A 27059-nucleotide genomic window follows, 5' to 3' on the forward strand; every position below is an offset into this window, starting at 1 on the left:
TGAACAACAAAGCTATGTTTTTGGGTTCCAAAAAGCACTGCAGTAGCCACACGTGAAGATATGAAATTGGTAACCTTTATATCATTTGAGGCTTTAGGCCGAGGTAAATGCTGTCTTGTTCTATTAGCTGTAAATACGACAGCTGTACAAAATTACACCAAAAACAAGGAACAGTTGATTCCCGTGAGCAAGGAGCAGATTTGACAAGGACATCTTTGTCATTTCATATCTGATAGTGTGGACATTTCCCAAAGTGTCACTAAGCTCCGCATGTGGACAAAGTTGCGGACTGCTCAACGCGCACATGGCTGGCTGGCACACAGCCAGTTGGCTTCAACCTTGAAACCCTTGGGGAGCATTTAAAGGTGTAGGCCTTTTGTCTGTTCAAGACTCTATCTACGTGTCAAGGGTAGGCTAACACTCGAAAGCAAAATACTATATTATACGGATATTTAGGTTGCATCCATTATACATTTTAACCAAGATCCAAACGTCACGTGGTAGCAGTCCAGATGTAATGTAACGTGATTTAGAATGAACTGCTGTTATCATCGTTCTTCCCCTCCCCCTCTTGACGCTTGTGTGGCGTTTGCTGATTTTGGATGGTCAGATTATTGCAAATTACGCATTAATTAGGCGTGCTTTGTAACACCAGCCTGGATAGCCATACTCTGAACATCACACCACGTCCTCGCTCACATTTGCAAGAGAACATGCCGTTATTTGCGAAATTATTTTTTACTTTCGGAGGTGCAAAGCTGTGCGGACCCAGTTCTGAAATGCGTTACTCAACTTTGTATCAGAAAGTTTTGAAAGGAGCAGAAAAGAGGCACTTTGGGACACAGGGGTATCCAATGAACAAGCGGCTCCAGTGACTACACCGCCCAATGTTCCAGGCAGACACGCCCCCAGCGTGGATAGAAACAGCACTAATAAGAGAACAGTATACTGTCACCATGCAGGGGAGAGGATAGAAGCAACGATGGGAGTTTTATTTTTAATCATTGTTAACTTTATTGGCTTTTTACCATCAACAAATCTCCTGTAGTACGAGGGAACGTGTCGCCTAATGTATTTACGTTTCGATTCTAATCGTTTTGCGACCAGGATGTTATTTTCGCTGAAAAGCCGGTAAGCTCATAAAGTGAGTTTTCTCTAATGTGACATCCAGCTACCTCCATATCAGCATCATACAAAAGGGAGAGCCACCGGGGATCGGGATTTTTTTAACCAAGCAGTCTTTTTTTGAATGTCACGAAGAAACGCAGGGGCAATCTATTTAACGAAATGGATCACTTTGCTGCAGAGTGCCTTGTGTCAATGTCCAGTCGTGCCATTGTCCACGATCCCAAAGGGAACCGAGAGATTAAACCAGAAACTGCGTCTGCCCCGCGAAACGGAGAGGAGACTAAAGATCCTCTGGTGAAAGACAATTCCTCTATTTTCGTCGTGGCCAGGATTTTAGCCGATTTCAACCAGCAAAACCCCACCAGTTTTGCCAACCAGGCAGAGGAGAATAAACCGCCGACCCTTTCACGAGAGGACGGAAACTCTGCCACACCTACCACCGTCAACGTCGAAGCGGGTCCCAAACAAAGAGGCAAACGTGTGAGGGGTCGAATTGAACATGAATCTCCCCAGAAAAAGCACAAATGCCACTATTCAGGTTGTGAAAAAGTTTATGGCAAATCGTCCCATCTCAAAGCCCATCTAAGGACACACACAGGTCAGTTCAATTTTATGCAAAGCGTTTGCTAATCCCAGAAAAGTAGCCTACACGGGCGACGAAATATAGCTACATAATTTTCATATGTCTGTGGATTTTTACTGTGTGATGAAGAAAAAAAACACGAAGTTAACACCAATGTAGGCTACAATTTGCAGAACACAGAACTCCACCCACTTGTGAATTCTAGTAGTAGTTGGAACAAAGACACTACTGGTTATCTGCGTGCAAATATACGCGTAAAAATACACACATAGTGAACAATATAGCGAAGCATTTGTGTCTTAAGCTACTGCTTACATGCGAATTAAATATCACTGACTGGCAGGTTTATAAAACGCTTTTATCGTTACTGGTCTATAGTATAGTAACACAGGAATACAAAATACATTAAAATAATCATTTTTTGGTCGATACACTCCCAGTTGTACTTGTCCATTCTACTTCGACTTCCGAACCTCATTGGCTTGTATCAGAGCGCCTGACGCCCGGCTTCTGCGAAAATGCGGTGAAAAACAAGCGATGTTGCGCGTGTAACGTTTGCACGTGACTTGCTCTCAAACAAGTCGAAAGTGCTCGACTATATCGCGGTTTCAGACATGTGAGCTAGAGCGCAGGTAAAATAAACCACTGTGCAAACGGCAATAAGTTTCAACCATTAAGGCTACAGTGAATACAACTACACAAAACGTAAAGCCCGAAAACCAAAAACTTGCGATGCGCGGCGTCACCTTGCTGGGAAAAGCCTCAATATATTGAATCTGTTGAGATTTCGGTAGAATGGCAATAGTTTTATAATCCTCTGGAACTGTAGAAATAGCTCTTCAATATATAGGAAAAGTGGGGGTTGGTAAGACTTCTGCAGTTGCCCATCTCTGACTCTTTTGCTCTTTGTTGTGACGTGCCACACCCCCACCAGAGCAGACTGCCAGCTGATCTGGCTAGCAACAGACGCAGCTAGCTGAGCTCAGAAAGGAGGAAGAGGGTGTACGTGCAGGCGGTCCAGTATGATACCGATGGGATGAAAAAATAAACGAAAGACCATCTTTAGATCATACGTTTCCAAAGACAGTATTGTGTGGGTCTGAATTAAATTAATGCCGCAGTGCTGCTTTGTGAAAACGGCTTTAGTCTCCAAGCTCCACCCCTATCCAACAACAAGCATCTTCTGCAGCAGTTGGTGATGCACTGAATCCCACTCAAACCATGGAAATTCTTTACTTATGTGGGGGAAATACTCTTGTTTCACGGTCCTGTTTTTAACTTCCATTTTGTCAGCATTGTATGTAATTATTTGGCTGCTACTATAGATGGCATTGAAGTCACTGCTTGGAAGAAATTCAGGGTTGTTTAAATGGAGGTTACCACCCAGCAACGGCTTGTAGGCCTAATATTGTTTACTGTGCTGTATATTTCATCACCATCCACAATGAGCAGTACAGTGGAGAAATAAATGCACAATTTGAAAACTTGTGATTACTTTTTAATGAACATCTAGCATAACGTGGAGAGTACATACTGTACACACAATTGTACATACAATTATACCCAAGAACAACAAAGCATGTATTTTTTAATTCAGAAAATGGCTTGGCTATTATTCTTAGCTTTGGGAACCCACGTCTGTTCTCATTTTTACTCTGAGAAATGCCGTTTTTAATTATAGATCTGGACATGTCTGAATGTTTTTCTTTTGTCGACTTAAACATTCAGTTCGGAGGATGTGTGTAGTTGTAGAATGCTTTTTGCGGCCGAAAGGGACAAGTCAAGTATTTACAGGTTAGATTCATGCTTTGCACACTGCATGTAAAACGTGCCTGTGTATGTCTACGTCTTAATGCTCTGATGTGCATTTGATGGGCATCCTACTGAATTTGACGGACATCATAATTTGTAAAAGGGGTGTGCAATGTTACATTTAAGCTACATTTGAAATATATATATTTTGGAGAATAGGCTCAGCTATAGTTATTTTGATGAAATGAAACCGCTTTTTGCTCCACCCTTCTTACGTCGGAAGGCTCTCGTTTCCTGCGGGCGTAGCCTTTTAAACAGCTGTCGCATTGGCATCTCACCTGAGGACACGGGACTCTGTGAAAAGCAAGCCAAAGACTCCCGTCTTGTGGCGTCGTCTGACTGTTTTCTTTTTCTTTTTCTTTTTTTTTGCCCAAGCCTGGCAGTCGATTGGGCCGCACCCCTCGCCCCCTCCCCAAACGGTTGAATAATGAGTTTTCCGTCTCATTTGTTTGGGTAATCAGAGAATGTGGGTCATTTGAGTTCAGCGACGGCTCCGCCAAACTGCGCTCTGTCCTCGGCTTGCTTCCTCAGCACTCAGCACATTTTCCTCCAGCCTCTACTAGCCGAGCAAAGAGAGAACCGATCACCATCCCCGGTTAAACGCCACTGTCCGACCCAAGGAGGGAGCGCAGTGCTTTTCAAAAACAGGCTCCAGAGCCAGGAGAACTGGAGTCCTTACTTGACTCCCTGCTGTATATCATTTTGTCTCAATGCAGTGGAAACCAAGGGAACTGCATTGGATCTGTCAGCAGAGCACTGCAGAAAGCTGTGGTGTGTCTATACTACTTCAGACTGGGGCAGCCAGGCCTTGACCCAGAAAAATGAATGGAATGCCAAGCCATGGATAATCACCTGTTTTGGCTAAAGGATCTGAGTAGTATTACATTGAACTGACTGTAATTGCGTCCCCGCCCCCCTGTACTGCTTACACAATAATGCCATATCCGATAGCTTGCACGCAGACTCCCGGCAGGCTTTCAGCACGACTGTAAATCCAATCCTGAAAGAAATTAAATGAGTCAACCTTCACAGGAACAGACTTTTGCACTGTTTTGTTCTTTGAGAATGACCTCATAAATGTGGGTGCACGTCCTGTACTTTCTGTGGTTGGTTCTTTGCAGATGATGGTTATTTTACCAGTCTGACTGCTACATCTTTTCCTGTGGAGGTTATTGCACTCACTGGCTCAACTGTATAGATTCCTTCGTTGTATATTTGTGCTAATGGGCTATATCCATCTAGATTGTTAAAACTGATGTGGGTGGAATAGCAGTGATATTTTCTCAGAATTTATGATAATGAGTGCAAGAATTGCTTATCCAAATAAGATGGATGGAATTTAAAGAGACAACATCATCAACATGAAACAATGTTGATGATCAACATTAGGTGTGAAATGATGACTCAAGCGAAACGCCATGTGGTAAGCATCATACTCGGTGAATATAAACATATTTCATTTCCCATAGTCAATTAAAGTCCCCTAACTGGAGCGAAGACAACATGGCATTGTAATGGGGTAGTACAACAAGGCAGATGTTCTACACAGGCAATTTCCTTCACTTTAGGCAAATGCAATTTACCCCTATAGTTGAAGGTAGCATGGAAACTCCATGTGAACAGAACACTTGCCTTTGTGCTGATCTGAATCTGTCTCCTTGCTCTGCATGTCCTGCCATTTTGGAGGGGGGGGCGGGGGGGTTTAGGGGGGGGCAGCTGGGTAGGTTGGGCCAGCGATGTAAACTGGATAGGCGAGCCGTAAACGTGACACAAGAGCTGGCAAAATGGAATTTTCCATGAGAGGGCAACGGCTCCGTCCTGGCTCGGTAATTGCTAGAAAGTAATAATTACAGTCTGCCCGAATAACTGTGAATATGTCTGTCATATGTAGTCAAAACAGCCCAGAGGCGTAGGGTGGTAGGGGGGAGGGCTGGGCGGGGGTTGGTCGTGGGAGTCGGCCAGTGCTTTCTCAGGATCAAAAGGGAAATGCGTAGAAAGAAGAGACTGACTTTGTTCCGGTGTTGAAAGTCAGAACTGCCTACTCAGCAGCTTTAGAACTGTCGTTGGCAGTGCGGATATCTCTCACGCCCAACTGAACAAATCGAAAAAACTTTGGGAAGGTGGGAGAAGAACGACACCTCACTGTAAATAAGAGAGAGAATTCATTTGAAATCCAGTATCAAACCTCTTCCTGTGCTTATGAAACTCCCGAACCGTTTTGTTTGGCTTTAGAAGATCCTCTCCTCTTTGTTTAAATAGTCATAGTCTAGGCTGGGCTTAGACTGAGTTACATCACAGGGAGCTCTCAACCTCGTGGCCAGCTGAAGGATGTGTCTTTAGTGTAGGGGCCCCTGGTAGAGACAGGGATGTGTCTTTAGTGTAGGGGGCCCCATGGAGACAGGCGGCAGGGATGTATCTTTAGTGTAGGGGCCCCCATAGAGACAGGCGGCAGGGATGTGTCTTTAGTGTAGGGGCCCCTGGTAGAGACCGGGATGTGTCTTTAGTGTAGGGGCCCCCATGGAGACAGGCGGCAGGGATGTATCTTTAGTGTAGGGGCCCCCATAGAGACAGGCGGCAGGGATGTGTCTTTAGTGTAGGGGCCCCCGGTAGAGACAGGGATGTGTCTTTAGTGTAGGGGCCCCCAGTAGAGACAGGGGGCAGGGATGTGTCTTTAGTGTAGGGGCCCCCAGTAGAGACAGGGGGCAGGGATGTGTCTTTAGTGTAGGGGCCCCCGGTAGAGACAGGGATGTGTCTTTAGTGTAGGGGCCCCCAGTAGAGACAGGGGGCAGGGATGTGTCTTTAGTGTAGGGGCCCCCAGTAGAGACAGGGGGCAGGGATTTGTCTTTAGTGTAGGGGCCCCCAGTAGTGACAGGGGGCAGGGATGTGTCTTTAGTGTAGGGGCCCCCAGTAGAGACAGGGGGCAGGGATGTGTCTTTAGTGTAGGGGCCCCCAGTAGAGACAGGGGGCAGGGATGTGTCTGTAGTGTAGGGGCCCCCAGTAGAGACAGGGATGTGTCTTTAGTGTAGGGGCCCCCGGTAGAGACAGGGATGTGTCTTTAGTGTAGGGGCCCCCAGTAGAGACAGGGGGCAGGGATGTGTCTTTAGTGTAGGGGCCCCCGGTAAAGAGGCCCCTGGGTGGCAGCAATCGCTGCACACAGAGCACCAGGGACAGCACAGGGGCACGGCGAGGAGCAGCGGGCTCGGAAGTAACAGGGCTTTATGTGGGAATTATTCAAAGCGGTACTCAGGCCAAACTGGCTTTTCCTAAGCTGTTAATGGGGTTCTCCGGACTTTACAGTATTCAGTCCTCTTTGGAGCCGCAGGGAACCGGAAAAAACGAGGGAAAGAAAGCTTTGGCTTCAGCTGCTGCGAGGCTGGAGAAACAGAGGCGTGCTCAGCCCGCCCTGCTCCTGTAACCATCCTGGGTGATTCCACTGAAGCGATTAGCATAAGATCCACACACACTCCCTCCAGGCCTAATCGAATAATGGTGGTGGTTACGTTTCTTGTTGGCATTGAGACTCAAAATAAGATCTATCTGCTTCCAGAAGTGGTGCAATTTAATTAGAAATAGCACTGCTGTTTGTAATGCACTTTAAAATCCTACTTCTGCTGTACAGTTCAATTATTACTACAAAAGTGCGCTTTTTGAGAAATTTGTGACCAGCTCATGCTTGCATCTTGATCAAAGCTTGGGATAAATGTTATAATAATATAAAAATGGTATACCAAGCAGAAAGTGACCCCCCCAACCCCAACCCAAAACCCAAACCCCCAATTTACAGTGCAGTTAACCTACTGGCAGCTAACATTTAATAACAAACTCTTGTGGTAGAGTCTGAAATTTAGCACCAGTGTCTATAGAGCAGTGGTGGAAGTTTTGTTGAAGTTTCAACACTTTATCCAATATATTTGTGAAGATCTTCCTCATGTCCTGACCTCAATTTAACCCTCAGTGTATCTGTAAGGGATTACTGTAATGCCTATTACAGACATTAAGTTACCAAGGATATTATCCATAATGCTCTGAGCCAGCTCATCAGGCTGGCCCAAAAAAAGAGTATTGTGTTTCCTGTGACATTTATATTGCCAGATCTTTTTTTACGGTGTTGCTGGCCCTGTGGGTAGTGGCGAGATGAAGACCTCTATTATCTAATGGTCTTCATCGCCCAAATGCGATCCGTTGTTCAGTAATCTGAGCCCCTAGGCAACGCGTCTTCCCTCTGTCTCGATTTCTGCTTCTATTCAAAGATGGAGGCTGGCAGTTACATAAACTCACGCAAAGCCTCGTCATCACACAAATACAATGCGGCCTGTTTAGATTTCAGAGCACCTTGACCGATTTTGTTTACGCAACCCCTCTGCCTTGTTGCTTACATAATGGTGGACTGCAACGGTGTTTGTGTTGCGGTTTTTCATTTTTTTCTCCAAGGGAGTCGACCGGCTCGACGGCAGTTTTTTGTCCTTCCTTTTCCCCAGTCTTTGGGAACTGCGAGGCTCCAGAGCAGATGACGCCGCAGCCAATAGCCGACACATGTGTCGTAAAAACGAGGGTGGGTAAACTCTTGGGGCCTTCTTTTATGCTTTTATTGTGACACTGAAGCAGGAAGGGTTCGGGCGGGGGAGGAGTCACACACGGCAGACAGGAGATCTCGACTCCTACTGAATACAAATTGCTCATTATGCCGTGTTCTGTTTCGGCTCTGGCCGCTTGCGGCAGGTTCGGGTCTAAGGTTACCAGACAGCTTTGTCTGATCTCCAGAAAAGGGAGGTGGGGTTCCCCCCGGACTCAAAGCTCTTGTGCTAAGCTGATGGAAAGCGGGGGGACATAAAGCCGCAAGCTGACGCTTTTCTCAGTTTGTCGTCAGCCGGGGCTGGGAAGCACGTCTCAAAAATGGGACCCGCTGTGTAAACCGAAGGGTCCAAAGACAAGGAGAAGGCAAACTTCTAAGATGCTGTTTAGAAGTGCTCTTCTGATTTTTCTTCCTCAGATCAATTTTTTTCCAAGTAAAAATGGGACCACTCTCTAGAGGCTGGCTTGGGTGGAAAGTGTACCTCACCAGAAGGCACTTGCTGTTGGTGTAATTTTAGTGAAAAAATCAGTGAGCTGCAGAACTACTGTTGCGTGAGGTGTTTTTACTCGAACGCCTTTGTCCCGTAACAGGGTTTTTTTCCCCTCCTAATGAGGCTTAAATCCGCCGTACAAGGCTGCGCTTGGGTGATGTGTGGGTCCACTCATACCATGGCACTGGTAATGTAAGCTGGCAGCTCAGACTACACGAGTGGCCCTTTGACGAGCTCATTAAGTCACATCCTTTTCACAGCGAGCCCCACTCGCCCTCACAGTCTCCCACATCTCTGACTAACACAAAGAGAAAGTCTGCCCTCCCCCCCACAACCTAAAGGGGGGACAAAACTTTGCCTCTAATCATGACAGGGGGCCGCTACTTTTCCACACGTACAGTAGACAAAGGCTGTAATGACATATTTTACAGTCTGTTACATGTATTGTCTTTGTCGTCATAGTCTTTGTCTTTCAACGGGGTCCTTTGGAATTGTACCGTAAGTACCCCCTACTGTCCCCTCATGCACATTAGCCCCAACCGTGTCAAAGGGATGTCACTACGTCTATTGCAGTGTATCCAACTTTATAATCGCAGCAAGGAAGCACAAATTCAAAGGGAAAAGCCTTAAGGTATGGAACAAATACGCCATTCCAGAAAAAGGTTTTCATTTATTTTAAAATTGAGAGGGGCAGACTCCATTCTATCACCGAAGGTTTCTGTTCAGAGGTTTGGGTTTTCCTTCCAACTTGTTATTTCTGGGCCTTGGCGCATGTTCTCTCCCCATTGCCAGAGATGGAGTCCATAGCTGTCCCCTTGGTCCAGTTAATGCTGGACCGAGTACAGTACAGGCCTCAAAGGCCCCAAGGTCGGCTGGTGCTCTTTCCACCGCGACCAGGTTCTTGTAATCCTTGTACAGCTTAACCTTTGGCAATCTGCCTCTATAAATGTTTCTACTGTACATAGATTCACCTCAATATACCCTAAAAGGCATTCCTTTCTTGGTACGTTTACCTCCCTCGCGCTCGTTCCGGCCAAACCATGCAGGCGGTGGTGGTCTTGGAAAAGTATGGAAGTGTGGGGAGAGTGAAACATCATAAAGTAGCTGGTGAGGAAATGTAAATTTTTCCCTCCAGAAAATATTTCCCCTTTTTTAATTCCAATTCTTTTTTTTTCTGCTACTAAAAATATTTCTGGCTGTTAGGTTTGTCATTTGCAGTTCATTTGCACTGGGTTTAGTGTAACTAATTAGCCAAATTATGTTGAAACGGTATATTTATCTTATTATCCATACCACAAACGCAAGCCCATTGCGGGAGCTAGTTAGCTGTGTCAGCTAGCTGTAAATAATAGCACAGAACATTCTAGCTTTGGTTTAGAGCTGATGGATTGTCAGAACTTAAATAGCACACAAGCTTGTAGTTGCATATGTAGCCAGCTCACTAAGAAGACGATACATGTCCAACTATTATACATGTGATTACTCTATATTTAAAAAAAATAAATAACAATTGGAAGTTAAGTGAAGTGTTTTGTTCGTATTTTGTAAATAAAATGACTGTCATCGTCATTCGTCATCATACTGGTCTGTATGTCCGGTGTGGCTGAATGGTTCCTCTCTGTGAGTTCCTGACCAGTCATCGGTGTTGAATGCTTTTTCCGTTTGTTCCCCTTTGGGGGTCGTTTCCACGGAATTCCCTCCTAATTTTCGGCTTGCAGTCAGAATTCCGCCGACGAGGTGGTGGGGGGGGGATCTTTTTGGGTGCAGACAGTTTCTTTCCTGGAATGACAGATGTATCCTGTAAAAAAAAAAATCTAATACATAAAGAGGCACACTTTTCCTCTTCTATAACATGTATATATCCATGTTTGTGTATATTTGTACCGTATATAGAAATATATAGTGTGAAACCCATAGTTATTAAATGAATTTAATTCTGATAGTTTTGTGTGAAAGAATGAAAGTGCCTTTGCTGTACCTCTCAGAGAGGGCTGTTACACCAGAGGTAGAGTTATGGTACAGGAGCACATGTGACTGCCCGTTCACAATAGCGGTCACGCACTCGGGCTGTGCTTCAGCGTAATGAAAGCAGCTCTGTCTCCACCCGTCCCCCCCAGCTCTTCGCCCCACTGTGGGTCACTCTAAAATAATGGCGGGGCAGTTGGCGGCTCTTGGCTTTGGAAGGCCTCGCGGCTCCGGCGGTTGGGAGGGTGTCGGTTACCGCGGGCAGGAAGAGGGGGATCTGGAGGTGGTGTGTTAACCCCCCTGCGCCTCCAACACCACCCCTGAGCCTCTCACGCACAGCAGCAGAGCGCATGCACCAGTGCTCAGCGAGGCTGCAGTGGGGAAGGGGAGTGTCTCTGTGTGTGTGTGTGTCTCTGTGTGTGTGTCTGTGGGTGTGTGTATTATATCTATATACGTATTGTCAGTGCTTTTAGTGTTTACATATGAATGCCTGTCTGTCTTGAATTGCGCCTCCTCTGTGTACAGTATGTTTGTGTGTGTGTGTGAGTGTATTTAAAGGAAAGCTTCACAGGGACTAGCCGGAAATAAGAGACAGTGGAGCACACTGGGCTCAGAGAAATGCACTCTGTTTAATGTACAGGTGAGGCTGACATTTCGACATCAAACGTCTTCCTCTGAGTCAAAAAACAAAAACACTGGTTGTGTGTATGTCTGTGCGTGCGTGCGTGCGCTTTGAGCAGTGCATTACTGGGACAAACAGGGAGTGCCCTGGGCTGGGGATGGAGGTCGTTTTCTCAGCTGCCCGTGCAGGATTAGCATGCTGAAGGCTGAACCCTGCTGCAGGAGCACTTTGTGAATGAAGGAGCTCCTCAGCTCTCTCCCTCTCACCCACAGAGACAGAGCGCGTGTGTGTGTGTGTGTGTGTGTGTGTGTGTGTGTGTGTGTGCATGTGTGTATGTCCGTGTGTGAGTGTTTTTCTCTCTTACGTAATGAACCGGACAGCCTGTGCTGTCTTGTCACGGAGCCCCTCATAGCCGTGCGCACAGCTGAAGAAAGGACACATTCAGCAGATGGGGGGAGGAGAGGAGAGGAGAGGAGGAGGAGGTGGGGGAGGGGGGGACGCTTCCATTTCTCATTCAGAGGTGAAAGCACTCCGCCCTCAGTGCTGCCAGTCACCGTGGCGATGGTGCGTGGAGAACTCAGAACGGGGGTGTCACGATTTTCAACCGAAATCATTTTCATATCGTCACACATCTGCGTTCCAGAGCTGCTCGACAAGCCAGGGTTGTTTCAAGCGCGGGTCGAAAGTTCACGACGTCTCGTACGTGCGTTTTTTTCGTTTGAGTTTTTCCACAGAGATGAACCGAATTAGGGTGGGCGTTATGTGGCGATTCGCACGTGTAGCTACTCCGTTTCGCGCCTGCGCGTGAAGAGCTCTCCAACGCTCGGCTGGCTTCAGCTGTCTCCGTGTCCTTAGTTAACCAGAGTTTTAAAAAAACAGAAAGAAGTTTAAAAAAATAAATAAAAGCCTGCATTCTCCCTGCAGTGAGCCCGGGCTTTGAGCGTTGTCGGCTGAGGCAGTGTGCGCGGCTCGGCTCTCTGCAGGCTGTCTAGTAAAAGCAGATTTATTTCCATAAGGAATCTGAAGTCTGATGCGAGGCGTGGGCCCCGGGGGCGGGGGGGGGGGTGTTACGGGCATCGCGGCGGACTGATTGGGATGCAGTGCGGTGTGGGGCTCCAGACCCTGTCGAGGGCGTGGCGCGTGGAGTGGAGGGGTGCGTGGCGGGTCTGTCTCTCCGTTCGGTTCAGGAGCCTGCGCTGGGACTGTGGTGTGACACGCCCTGACATGCTAATGCGCACACACGCACGTATATACACACACACATACGCCATACATGAAGACTCGTATACACATGCTAGCACAAAAGCGCACATAGATACAGGCGCACACATGCCAGCGCACATGCACGCACATGCTCACACGAGCACACACGCAGAGTCATGTGCTCACACACACACAGATGTGCTCTACCACAGAGGGCTTTAACTGAACTCTGCGGTCCGCCTCTCCCACACAGCTGCGTCAGCGCGCACGGACGACGTCACACACACACACACGGGTCAGAGGGGTCGTTTGCGTTTTACTGCCACACATGCACTCTTTTAATCGCAGCCTGACTGGCCCCTTTTCAGCCCGGCTGGCTTCTCACCCTTCTCCCCGTCTCAAACACAGGGACGACTCTCCTCCATTTGCGTCTATGGTGGGCGGGGGCCATTATCCGTTTTCTGTTGCTTTAGCATGAAAAGGTTACAGCCCTTTTCCATTTTTATGGAAATACAAGCTACAGTGTCAGCTTCCCTGCTGAAAAGAAACCGTTCAAGCTAGGCTTTGAAACAACTGGGAGCTGGTTGACCAGCTCCATACTCAACATGGTTTGACCAGCTCAAGCTAAGTTTTGAAACAGCTGGTAGCTGGTAATACCAAGCCGTCTATAGCGTTTATATCCCATCAGCCCTTGTGCCGGGGCAGAAGGCTTGGTAATGAACAGAGAGGCCATTCTGGCCGCCTCTTCACTCCAACGCGTTCTTCAGACCGCTCTCCAGATTCTCCCACATGGCGTTCCCTCTCAAACCCGCGGTTAGCCTCCAGACAGTGCGGTGTGGGCTTGAGTACAGCTTGTCAGTTAGCGGCAAAATAAGATATAGCTCCAGAATGATCTATCTAGGCGCTTCCTTCATTTCTGTATTTTTACCCCCCTATAACCTGGTTGTCTCTGAGAAGCAAGGGCCGTGTTTCCACGCTCTGTGTAGTGGAGTCGGAGAGTAAACACTGTTTAAGTGATTAGCGTAATGAAAAGCTGGGCCAGGCAGCGCGTCAGTGTCATTACCCGCAGTAGAAACCCACGTCCGGCCTGCCATTGGCTCGCGGCCAGAATCGTAAACTTCAGTGGCAGGAAGTAAATTACAGCCTAGTGATGAGTCAGCCCCCTGACCCACGCACCCATCCATCCCCCTCATATACACACACACACACACACACACACACACATATGTACACATGCGCACGCACACACACACAGTCTACTTATGCTGCCTTTAAGTGTGCCTTAAGTGTCCATTCACTGTTGCTGGGATGGCCAGAGCTGAACTTGAATTGAATGCCAGCAGTTATGCGTTTGACTCGGTCATCCGCTCTGCCCTCCCCCTTCTTGGGCAGGTGAATTGGGCTGCACGTGACCCCGCCCTTCTCCCTCTGGGATTGACCAGTGGGGTTATCTCTCAGGGCTTATCACGCAGAGAGTGGCCCTCTCTCTTTCCCTGCCCCGCCCCTTTGTGCCTGCAGTTTTACATAAGCATCTCACCACAGACCCCCATGCAGCGAAGCCCGTGGGGGATTGGCTGACGCTCCTGTCCATCAGGGTTGGCTGCTGGTGGCTCTGCCCCTAACAGGTGGTGACGCCGCGCCCCCTGGGGTACGGCGCCCGGCCGCAGCCAGATGGAGGAGCGATTTGGCCGCCATCTCTTCCGCGGGATCTCGCCGGCCCGAGTGCCTCTGCGGTCTCACACTGTCTCGGATTTCATCCTGCCGCACATTTCACCTCCATCTTAATCCGACTAACACCCTGAGCTGACATTCATGATCTGAGAGAGGAGGGGAGAGCGAGAGGGAGGGAGCGAGTGAGGGGAAGAGGAGGCAGAGAAGAGGAGGCAGAGGTGGGGAGAGAGAAAAGGAGGGAGAGGGAGATGGGGGAGGAGAGGGAGAGTGGGGGAGAGAAGAGGAGGGAGAGATGGGGAGGAGAGTCAGAGCGGGAGGGAGAGAGGGGGAGAGTGAGCGAAACAGAGAGGGAGAGAGTGGCAGTAACAGAGGGGGGGGGCGAGAAGGAGGGAGTGAGAGAGAGATAGAGAGGGGCGGGTGTGAGAGAGAGCTAGGGAGGGATTTTACTTACTGACCCACTGGCACAAAACCGGAGCGCTTACATAACCTAACTAGCTGTGACATAACCGCGCGGCTGCTGAAGGAGCCGGCGTTTGGACCGCGAGTGCGTTACTCCACACAGGCCTGCCCTGCCCAGCAACTGGGGGGTAAGTAGGTCACTGGGTTCACCGGAAGAAACGAGGCAATCCAAAGCCTCCGCAATTACTCCTCCCAGTCCGAGGAAAGGGCCGCGGCCGCGCTCCTGAGAGAACCGCGCTCGGGGCTGACATCACCGGGGAGGCTGCGGCCGCACAGCACCCGCGCGGTTCTGCACAAGCACTCGCAGACACGCCGGCACGCGCCGCACGCACGCAGACGTGCGGAGGAACAGGGTGTGAAGACGGCGGCCGGCTCCCGCTGTAAATCTGCCGCAGCGAGGCGTCCGCTCCGCGGTTACACCGCTTCACCGCGGCGCCTCTGTTCCGCTCTTTCCGGAACAAAGAGGAGCTCTTTCCGCGAGAGGCCCGTTTGTGCCGTCCAAACTCAGGCGGACGGCCTCCTCCGTGTTACCCAACGAAAAAACCCGATTGACACCGCCTCTCCTTTCGGCGAATTCTTTCGGTGTAATTAGCGTTCGAGGCCCGTAATCAAAGTGAGGAAGTGCGAATGCGGAATGTTGTCGCACCCGTTTTGTTGGGAGCCATTTTGAGGGGGAAACTGGCAGGTTGTGTGGGAGTCTGGAGCGGGGTGGCTTGTGTGGGGAGTGGGCTGCTCTTCTGAAGCCCTCATGCCCTTCCCCGTCTTCCCCTGCGCTGACGCACTGCTGTGTGTGCGTGCGCACGTTCCTGGCGACTGACTGCCCATGTGACCAGATTCCCCCCTCCCCTCCCCTCCCCTCCCTCCTCAGATATCTGTACTCCTGTTCATCTGTCACCCGTGCTGTATTTGACCTTGTTTTGAAGAACACCAGACCTACCCAAGCATTTTCAAATGGACCGCTTTTGCTTATTTAAATACCAGTGGACAGAAACATCGGGCCCTATATTCGTGACAACTGCAGCGCAAACGCTACTTGGTGCTAGCAGAATTGCTTGTTTATTTCATGTGCAAATGTAATTATTTGCATCTGCCTGATTTTGTAGTTTTGTGGTCTGGAGTTTGCGTCAGCAGGGGTTGCGCAGTGCAATAGGGTGTGTCGATAAAAACAGCGGGTGCTGTTCAAATTTGGTGTCTAACGTGATTACTCAATTCTGTTTTTATAAACACCTGGGAAATTATTTGTGTTTTGTTCCCTTTTGCATACACTTGAGTGTGTTGATTCCAACATTGCTGAGCGCTTGCTGCTAATGGACTGCACTGTTTTTGTGGACAGTGATCATGTGTTTTCAGCCTTTCAGTATAACTAGATTTTTGAGTGCATCTTATTTTTCACTACAAATCAATTCTTCATTTAAATATCCATAAAGATATTTTTACAAATAGTATTATCTAGAAATACTTTGATATAGGATAGGCCCCTTTGTATAATCATGATAACCTAGGTTTAGAAATATGAACATTTTCCAAATTTGTATGGGTTCATGCTCGTCTTGTTTTATATTTTTTATATTGATAACAGCATTACTACTTAGGGTTCGGTTGACTAGTGTGGACCCATTGGCTGTGGAGCGCATCAATGCTGAAGCAGATAGTATGAACTGTGTCTCTTAAATTGCCTGGTACATCTGAAGAGTAGTGTGCTACAGTAGTACAGTATATAAACAATCTGTACGACTACAAAGTCTAATAATAATAAAAATGACAAATAATAAATGGATACTTCAGGCTCATGTCCAGTAAAGATGAAAAAGGCCTTCTCGTTCGTAGACTATTTTTACAACAACATTTTCTCTGAGGAGGTATTCTGAGGTTCTATAAATGCGCATGTGACGACTGCAACTCCCGGACAAATATATCAAGCTCGACGAAACTGCCAGCTGGCCTATGGCCTTGATACCGTGGAATTGAAGAGAGACAACGACTAATCTGATTGGCCACAACGAAAACCAAACCTCCACCGCACCCAAGTGTAATTTATTCGTCTTAAACAAACATATTACAGTTGCGTTGCGTGTTCGCTTCGCTAATGTATCTTACCGAAACCCAGTTGGACACGCCTTAATTCCCCTCCTCTGCGCGTTATCGGAAGAGTTTCGCAGCTTGGTGCCTTGTCTGTGAAATAGCGACCATAGTCTGATAACGTGCGCGCGATTAAAATTATTATGCGGGAGGACAACGGGCTTTACGTACGTGCTTATTCCAGTCTGTCCTCAAATAGATTTCTCTACCCGATTTATACCTCGGGCGTTTGTTTGAGGCTTGCTGTTAAGGTGTATCTGTAGCCAGCGCTGCCCCAGTCCCCTCTGGTGCGCTGTGAAATATTGATGGCGCTGGATCCGATGGCTCAGCTGTCAGGCCTCCCTGCATGCGGTTAAATAAAGGCTGCGTTTCATTCAAACACTCGGTTCTCACGGCGCAGTCTCCTGTCACCAGAGGGTCCTTCTTTTATTAATCAGGCTCTGAAGCGGAGATCAGGATCGGGTTCTCACTGAAAAATAAATCCATTTTAAACAGGGATGAAGAAAATGACAATGGGGAATATAGTCCTTCCTCCCTTACAATAATAATCTGACGCATTCCACGCTGTATATTTATAGATTTGATCCAGGATGTTTAAATGGGAACAAACACATGTGACCCTCTGTTTGTTTGGACTTTTGTGTGCGTATGTTTTTTTGAGTGTGTGTATGTGTGTGCATCTCTGTGTGTCTATATGTACAGTGTGTACTGCGCTGTGTGTGGTTTGGGTAGTTTCTTTGTGAGTGATTTTGTGTACACATACTGTGTATCTCAGTTATCTGTATGTGTGTGCTTCTTTATGTACTGTATCTGTGCATTTGTATGTCAATGTATCGTTGTGTGTGCTTGTGTGTGTGTTTGCATGCTTTTGTGAGTGTGTACGTACAGTACGTGTGTGTGTGTGTGTGTGTGGGCATGTGTATCTGTGTGCAAACGTGTGCAGTTTGGTTGCTCCACCAGGAGCAGTGCTCTCTCCTCTGTGGCGCTGTAGTAGGTGAGGCTGGCTCTCTGCACATACAGACTGTGGGAGTCTGGACTTGCTTTGCCTGCTGATTACACTGGCTTTGTATCCTAGCAATGGCGGGGGGGATGGGGGGAGGACCGCCATAAAGGAGCATGTTTTCCCTCCTCTGTGGCTTGGCTTCGTGTGTGTGTGTGTGTGTGTGTGTGTGTGTGTGTAAGCTCCAGACAGCAGAAGGGTTCTTTCCCTCCCGGGGTCTTCCAGGAAGGCAGGAAGGAGAGGTGGAGGGCAGTCGCACAACGCTCCTAAATTCATCTCGCTAGCCTGTTGCTTAAACCGCAGTTTAACACCAGATTAGTCTAATACATCCAAACCAGTTTTTTAAATTATCCATTTTATGTATCAAATGTCAGACAGGCACTGACCTGTGTGAAAAGCATTTATAAAACATGAAGGTGAATCATTTGTGTTACACAACAGAAACACACCGGGGGGTGGGGATGTTGTTCAGTGTGTAATGGTGCCTACTCCTGTTGTCGGGCGGAGTATCACTGAAGGGGATTTTGGGCGTGTATTTCCACCCCTGTTTCCACAGAACAGAGAGCGCACAATGAGAAAGCCACACCAAGATATATTGTAACATCTGGTTGTGGGTGGATTTGCGTCGAAACCGCTTTTATGGCATATGGAGAGGGAAGGCTGTCATTTCTTGTGCAGATAGTTATATGGTAGAACAGGGTCAGGGTGCTGTTCTAGCTTGTCACCCTACTGGCTGCTTCCTCCTGCTCTAACCAATCACAGACAAAAGCCCTCCTGTCGTGGGCAATATGCAGGAGACATCTTCTATCCTGTCGCCCCATTGGCTACTACCTCCTGCTCTGACCAATCACAGACAAAAGCCCTCCTGTCATGGGCAATATGCAGTAGAAATCTTCCCCAGCTACCATGGGCTTTTCACCAGTGTCCATGTAAAGGCTCTTGGAGCCTGAGAGGAGGTCACCTCCCTCTCACCAATGGCTCATAAAAGTAGAGGACTTGCAAATCTTTTATGCCTGTGTGGAGGCGGTGCCTGTTATGCTTAGCTGCTGACTCGAGCCTTGGCGCCTGAGGTCATTGCCGTTGTGTCAGCCAGAGGTCAAAGGTCACCTCTGAGCGGTCATTGTCAGGGAGCATCTTGTGAAAGTGATAATTAATTATTTTCCTTTTTTTTTTTTACGAGAGCCAGACAGTCCACCCTGCTGCCCTTTTTCCCTACTTTATTCAGACAGTTAGAAAGCAGAGAGGGTAGAGAAGGCATTACCCTTCAGGGCAAACCCTCGCCCGCACGGGAAGACTCGTCCGCGGCTCAAGAATCGGCCGCTCTACGGACCGCGCCACACATCTTCCCTGATAAAGAATTCTGGGCAGGGAATCCCCTGCACAGCTTTGCAGTCGCCGCGGTGATCGTTAAAGGCAGGGAGAGAGGGGTATCTGGTATGAGTTGCTTGTGAAAGTCCACGTGTACATTATTTTAAGGGGGGGCGAGGGAGGTCATGCAGGGTTCACAGCACGCCGGCATGTGAAGCTCCTAAACCCAGGCTGCGGTCGTGTGTGCCAATGCCGCTGAGGAAGCGTTAGTGTGAGGCTCTCAGAGGTCAGCCATTTCCATCCTGTTAGCTGACGTTTCCCGCAGAAAAGATTTAAAAGCTTTTTAAACCCCCCCCCCCCCCCCCCCATCCCCCCTGTTTGAACAACACCTTTCAGCTCGCAAAAAACAAAAGCGCGTCCTGCCAATTCGACAAAACGCATTGTTGAGCGCAAGTGTCTCGGTGAATGGAGAGAGAAAACAAAAGGAAAACCTCTAACCGCTGTCGGAGCGGCGCATCGACTTGTTTTGTTGAGAGAAATTACTGGAGGGCCGGCTGTGATTGGGCAGCAGCGTTTCATTCAGAAAGTGGCCGCTTCCTCTGTGAAGCCTGCATGGGACGAGTGGCAGTGTGAGAGCGAGAGCTCTGGATCCTGTGCTTTCGCATCGCGTTCGCGTGAGTGACAGCCAGCGAGACGGAGGGGTGGGATCAGAGGTGACGTGGGACTGTTTGACCTCCTGTCTCCGCCATTTCACCCTACTCAACAGTTTCTCCCGCCTGCCTGGTCTAGCTCTGGCCCGGGTTTTACAGCGCTCTGCAGCGTTTGCCCCTGAAAATTGATGTGTGCTAACTGGAAAGAATATTTTAGGAGCACATCCGCTAATTGTGATGCATTAGTGTGCTCCTAGAATTTTCTGCCTGTGTTGTTTGGAAAAAAATTGAGTAGAGCCCTGGCACTGACAAAGCCTGTGTGTGGAGTTATTTATTTTTAAAGGAAACCGAACAGTCCACCTTTTTTGACTTTATTCAGACAGGGGGAAAGCAGAGAGTTACAGATAGAGATATAATCACAGTAGAGAAATTACCAGTGGTTGAATCGAAACCCCAGCCACAAAGGGTATTTGTATATGAGCAAAGAGCTGGCTGCCATAGAAACGGCACCACACAGTCTCGCCCTTTGTCTAAAGTTTCATGTTTTTATGGTATTAGTCTCTAAAATTATGCCTTTGTTTTTTTTAACCCTTTAAGGTGTAAGATCACAAATGTGTGATTGGAACTTAACTGAACATTATAATGCTGATGTTACAATCTACTGGTAACTGAATGAAATGGAGATTTCGAACACTAGAAAACATTTTTAAAAACCCTACTCTTCAAAGAGTTCAAATGTGTTTCTGTTCAGTGAGAGAAGGGCTGGGAACAATACTGGAAGTTTGACCTCAGAAGAGTGCTGTTGGTACATGTTAGTTCAGCGATGATTCATGTCAGGGTTGATCCGTCCTTCTGGCAAAGGCTATATGTGAACACTGACAGCAGAGGGATCAACACCGACAGTGTTAATCTGTCCTCTGTCAGTGCGGACGTCTCCTGTTTCGCGGTGTGAGCGCTGAGTCTGACCTCCTGTCTCCCTGTCGCAGGCGAGCGGCCCTTCCCCTGCACCTGGCCCGACTGCAACAAGAAGTTCGCCCGCTCCGACGAGCTGGCGCGCCACTACCGCACCCACACGGGGGAGAAGAAGTTCGGCTGCCCCCTCTGCGACAAGCGCTTCATGCGCAGCGACCACCTGACCAAGCACGCCCGCCGCCACTCCGACTTCCAGCCCGGCATGCTGAAGAGGCCCCACGGGGCGGGCGGGGCCCGAACCGGCTCCCTCAGCGACTACAGCCGCTCCGACGCGTCCAGCCCGGCCCTCAGCCCCGCCAGCTCGCCTTAAAGCCCCCCGCGCACCCCCGGCCTCTCCTCCCGCCTCTCGTGTTGCACAGTGCTCCCACCGCGCCCCTCCTGGCTGCCCCTCTGCTTGCTGTACTGTACTGAACTGTACATATCTGCCTATTGTAGTGCAATCTCTCGTGCGACTCCGAACACAAAAAAAAACAAGCCTTTCACAAACGGCAATATTCGCATAGTGTACAATATGTCTGTAATTTTTTATATGGCTTCTGGCAGACTACCTGGTTGTCAATTACGTTTTTATTTAATTTTTACTTTTCTGTCATTTTAAACAACCCAGTTCAGAAGAAGAAATTGGCAGGTATGCAAGTGATATGATTCTTCACCTTTATTTAAGATGAAATGGGGATGGGGGGGTTCACATTTACACCTCAGGATCTCAGTACAGTTGTCTTTTTAACTACTTAACTTGACTGCACAATACAGACATCACTTTAACTCTGAAATTCAACGCAGTTGGATTTTGCACCCTGCTCAGGGACGGCCTCCTTAGCTTGAAAGAATGAACGCAACGAAGACAAACAGCCTTACATTCAAACGGGATTTGCACTCTTTGTTTTGTTAGTTTTCACCCTGGGGGAGGGAAACTAGCACTGGATTAACATTCATTTAAGACCATGGTTTGATTTTTTTAAAATTTTCTTTTATTTTAGACTAATTTATTTTCCCCTACTCCGCTTGAGGATGTAAGTCAGACCAAGACCACTCTTTGAATGTTTATTTGACTGGAAGTAACACGCAGGAACATATACGTCTGTCGTCTTTTTCTCTTTACATTTCAACAAAATCGTAAATCGGATAAGTCTCTGACGACTTTTGTGAGCACATTTCAGCAAGCACAGCGTACACTCAGAACTGCTTTTGTGTTTCAAAGGGAATTGGGTCCTATTGCGGCCGGGTGAGTGTAGGCAGGTCATGCTTGTAAACCTTTAAACTTTAGCCTGCTTAGTGAGGGTTAGCGAAACGGGGCCACGGCCTTCCATGCAAGAAAAGCTTGAACACAAAGACGAGGGAGGTAAAGGTTCAAAATGGCCGTTTCCTGGATGAAAATGGTATCTCAGTAATGATACAGCAGTGCAGTGGGTAACCCACATGCATGGATCCAAGTGGAAACTCGTCCTTTTGAGTGGACTGGTCATATTCTGGCGTGGGTAAGGTCCGAAGCACACGGTGAGCCCCACCTTCGGAAAGCGTACATTTCCATGGCTGTGTCTGCCAGTGTAGTCTACGTGTCACAGCTTAAACAGACGTGTGTGGCGGCAACGCTGAAGAGGGCTATGCCAGACCTAGCTCCTTCTGGATACCGCCCAGGTCCTGCACAGCATACAGGGTTATTCAGGTTTTCTTATTCGCGAGGGTGAAGCTCTGCTAAGGACAGCCGGAGAGCTGAGCTGGAACAACGGTCACTGTCCCAACTCGGCGTAGACTGCAGTCGCCCCCAAATTATACGGCTATCTGCGAGGGGCAGGGCTGCGGGCCTGAGACAGGGGCCCAGATAAAGGGCTGTGGTTTATCGCGGGTCACACGATCCCGTGGAAATGCTGCGGGGCACGCCCCTCGTTTGTAACAGACAAAAGGAAAGGGTACGCCCCTCCCGGTCAGGGCTGGGGTTGTGGTTGTGGCAGACAGGGAGCCTCGCGCGCTGGGGTCCCCTATGCGCGGGACGCTGGTGTTCGCCCCTGCTGTTCCTCCACGAGAGGAACAAAAACCCTGCTCCTCATCGGTCGAGTAGTGTGTTACCGACCGAGCGAAGCTTCGCGACCGCTGTGGTCTGGGTCCGATACGTGACCGCAGCAGCACCCGCGTACGGTTACCCCGGCGACGCGAGGGGAGGCGTCCCGCCTTGTTTGGTGTGATTGACGTTTCCCGTGTGCTCGGCTGATAGCGGTTAGCGCAGCGCCGCGCTAGTCTCCGTGAGTCGCGGGCGCGGAGGGACGGGGGGCCGTCTGTCCCATTTTTATTGGGGAGGCCCCTCGTAAAAGTTTAATCACGCCGCAGAATACAATAAGCGCCCGCTTTCAGACCTCTCCGTCGCTACAAACGGGGGTTTATACCACCGCAACAAAAAAAGCTTTTGCTCCAAAATGAGCTTTGTCCAGCTGAATTAAAAAGGGAAAAGCGGGCTAAGTTTTGTGGGAAAATTGGGTTATTTTACACACAGGTGGGCCTGGCTGGCTCAAAGTAAAGGCCCTTCAGGAACAAAGCTGAAGTAAGGAAGCACTGGCTTCAAGACACGAGGCTTTCAACACCAACGCTGTCAATGTCAACAAAAATACTCAGACTCTAGTATCGCTCCTGAAGTCTGTGCTGGGCTCTCCTGCTTTTGGGTCCCCAGGCAGGTCCCAGAGCCTTGGAGGGGCCGGTCCCAGAGCCTCTCTCTACGCCGTGGCCCCTACAGAGGAGCATCTAGAGCTGGGAGTGGAGCCCAGCTGCAGTGGGAGGGGGGCCGTTATTGGGCGGGGGGGGGCAGAAGGAAGCAGGTGTACGCCTGTGAATGGCTGCCCTTGTCTCACCCCCCCACCCCCACCCTCTTCCCCCGCGAACGTGAGCCTCCCTTCCCCAGCCACCGAAAAAAGAGGGCACATAATCAAGCGCCCCTTAAAGAAAACACCCTTCATAAAAATATACTGCCCCTGTGGCAGTGGTGATTCTGCGGCAAACCACATATGAGGCAGTTCCCACATAACTCCTGTTACGTTCAACTGGACCAAGACGCCACGCTTTGAGTTCTGAAACGGAGCCGCCACGCTGTTCTCCCTCCCCTCCTCCCGCTCCCCCTTTCATCTCTCCCCACAGTGCGGCCATGCCCACGCACTCGCCAACCCCTCTTGCCGTACTACTTCACGCCCCCCGGCACCCGGTGAATATGCGTATTTGAGTTATTAGAGCACACGGTGTACTTGAAAGCACTGTAGCTCTTTCTTTATGGATGAAACTGTTGTGTAGAACAAAAGCCTAAGCAGGACCACTCATTTTATTTTGGAAATTTGTTGTTTTGTTCTTTTTTTTTTTTGGAGTACTCTTCTGAGTACAGCTTACTCATTCCATAATCCTTAACCATAGGAGCTGCTTAATGTGCAGGCTGCTTCTTACTTCATCTTAATCCATAAGACACATTTACCTCAGGGCTGATTTTGGTAGGGCATACTCAAGACAGTGACATGCCCCTACCTCTGTTTTTATTCTTATTTTTCAGATTGTTCTCTGGGTTAACTTGTACATGCAGTGCAAAGTCTGTCACGGACGGCTCCCCTGTGGTGCCCTCAGTCTGCCTCACTGCTGGTCAGTTGGAGCAGACCCACAGAGAGCTGTCCTCCACATCACCACAGATGTTCTATTTACTGACTCCAGGTATTCAGCACCCCCCCCCCCCCCCCCCACCATTTTGTTTCCGGAAGATTCCAATTTGTAACAGCGTGTTCCAGTGCTGTCCGCATTACTATGTTAGCTTTGGATGTTCTTTGACTCATGCCCCGGTCATGAGTATAGTGAACCAGTGAATCAGAATTCCCAATGTTTCGAACCTCACAGCAAAATATCTGGTGAGATAAATAGAATATCTGTGGCTTCACCTCAGTCCCTGAGCCAGTGTCCATACCTGGTCTCTTTCCTCTCAACCGGAAATCACCTCTATGTAACCCCCTATGGTCACACATTCCCGGATAGATGCTATTTAATCTGCAGAACCTGTTGACCTGTGGTTTTAAATGGACACATCATGAGTACAGTAACTAACTGGCTTATGCCTGAATTCAGATTCAGATCTTCAGTAGTTTTACATGCTAGCACATGCTAGCTAGTTCTCCCTCTCAGTAAACAGGTGTAAATACACTGTTAAGCATTGACAGAGGACATATTCCACTTTACAGAGCTGTGTTTTTGGGTGATTAGTATCTTCTAATAGTTACTGGAATCATATTGATTTCTTTCATGTTTTCACATAATTGTTGACTGTTTGAATCATTCATGCACCTGTGTTTTTTTCTTTTTCTTTTATGGTTTGTTTCATTTTTTCTAACTGTAACAGATCTACCTGAGTTTTGAAATATGAAAGAGGCCATAGTAAACTGCCTGGGATCTGTCTGGTTGTGAAACCACAGTGTTTATTCTATGCTTGGCTAACAAATCAACATTGACGAGTATTTTTGTGGAATTGTGGGTATATTCTTTTTTTTTTTCATCCGTGATAAAAATTGCTACTTTGGGGTGATTTTCAGATACTTCTTGCTGTTTTCAGGTCACATAAAATTATTATTGTTATTATTTCAGTTATTGTTATTAATATGTTATTTTATTTGTTTTGTCTATTTTAATTTTGTGTGTTGCTCTTTCAATTGTTTGGCTAGAAATCTCAGATGATTTTCTTGCATTAGACGCAAAGTATATCTAAAGATACTGAGATTAAGATAAATGTACTTCATTCACTTGAAGACACTGAAATGCTGTTTGTTTCCAGAGATTAAATGTAAGCTCTTCTTCTATGGAACCCTGAAGCACCTGCAACAGGGACAGAACACAGGGGGATAAATCAAAAAGGGAAATGACCCACATTTTCTGTAATAGGTGTATTTAACAATTTAAAAGCTTTGCGCTTTTCTCTGTTTCATTTTGAAAGTTGCATGACCATAGAGACCACAGCATTGTGACAGTTTTTGCCCTCTAGATAGCTCACATCTTTCTGAAATTCAAGGTGTTGCTCCAAGCCAGCTTAGAGAAATTTACATGGTTGAAATGTTGATATCCGTATCGTCATAATACACTTAAAAAACAGGCCAGCAGACACTCTTTTTCCTTGACCGTTGGAAATCAAACATAAATTTGAAATGTAACTGTTCAGGGTGCTCAGATAACTGACTTATTTTGTAAACTACAAGGGGGACATACTGGATTCGCAACGCTTTTGGTGAGGGGGGGGGGGGGGGGGGTGGTGTATTTTACTTGCATGTACAGTTTGCTTTGATTCATTTTTAATGGGTCTGTCTATCCCCTGGACTGATCTGTTTTATGATATTATGCTTTTTTTGTTTTTATGATTTTTGTCATTAACCATGTTGACGAAATCTTATTAACGACTGTTTGAAAAGATTATGTTGGGGATGAACTGCGAATGGTGTGTGAACATGTTCATAGCATGTGGAGCTGTGTGATAGAGCTTTGACTTGTGTGACAAAAAAATGCATAGAGTGATCATTCCATTAAAGTGACAAATGAACAGACAGATTCAATATATCTGAAGACATTACAAAACAAATGTATAGTTTTGTATGTGTGATTATATAGTGTATATAATCACGTATATAAAATATTTCTATGTATATGTACAGGATTTAATGAAAATTAAGTTTTTGTGTATTGAATATGCAAGTATTTTTACGTTCATACTCTGCTATTGGCTTGATATTAGCTAATTAACTGATTTATTGTTATCTAACTAAAGAAAGTATAGTTTTAATTATCATCCTTGCATTTCCAAATGCTTTGTATTAGTGTTTTATTTTTGTCATCTTGAAAAAAATTATTTTGTGTAGGAATAATATGTAATGCAGTCAGGTGTAGCAAAGATTTCATATAAAATATAAACGCGCTCTATATTGCAAGCAAATGGCCACTTTGCTCCAAAGGATTGCGGTTGCTTTTGACATATTCGCTGCTTTACATCAAACCAATGTATTGGACCTTCATTTGAATATTATCTATTTATTTTTTACTTGTACTGTATTTTTGACTGTGATTTATTTTAAGATGAAAATTGAAAATGAAAAGAAGAAATAGACTGGGTACTAGTCCTTCACAAGTTCCGCTTTTGCTCTTTTTAATTTGTTTTCCACTTAGATAGCTTCTTCCTTGTATGTACATTTCCCTGAAATAGCATTGTTTATGATTCGTAGGCTGGTCCTTTGACTAAAAACAAGCAAACATACAAACATACAAACAATATGACATACTGTCATGTTCAAACAACCCCCCCTCCCCTCAAATCCTGCCAAAAAAGGGAATCAGGAAAGCTGCTTCCTGACATGTCAGTCTGTGGAATGGAACTTTTTAAAGCCTTTTTCCTTTCAGAACTTGCGTTAGCACAGTTGCGTATGGTTGAGTGGGGAATGGTGACAGGGAGAACCGGCTGCCTGTGAGCAGGGCCTAACGAGTGAAGCCAGTTCAGCAGGTGTGAAAGTGACTGAAACAGATGCCGTGCGTCAGTGCTCGGGCTGTGTGAGTT

The 27059-nt window shown here is 47.5% G+C and overlaps 1 protein-coding gene across 1 annotated transcript; it reads left to right on the plus strand.

Annotated features, from left to right (window-relative positions):
• The first annotated feature begins 948 nt into the window (after positions 1-948).
• klf13 (Kruppel like factor 13) lies at positions 949-25282 on the plus strand. Its single transcript, XM_061221208.1, has 2 exons — positions 949-1726; positions 20530-25282. Exons 1-2 carry the CDS (start codon positions 1288-1290, stop codon positions 20823-20825), a joined length of 735 nt encoding a protein of 244 aa, XP_061077192.1. The 5' UTR covers positions 949-1287; the 3' UTR covers positions 20826-25282.
• Positions 25283-27059: the final 1777 nt, after the last annotated feature.

Source organism: Conger conger, chromosome 15 (genome assembly GCF_963514075.1).
Source record: "Conger conger chromosome 15, fConCon1.1, whole genome shotgun sequence".
Taxonomy (NCBI): domain Eukaryota; kingdom Metazoa; phylum Chordata; class Actinopteri; order Anguilliformes; family Congridae; genus Conger; species Conger conger.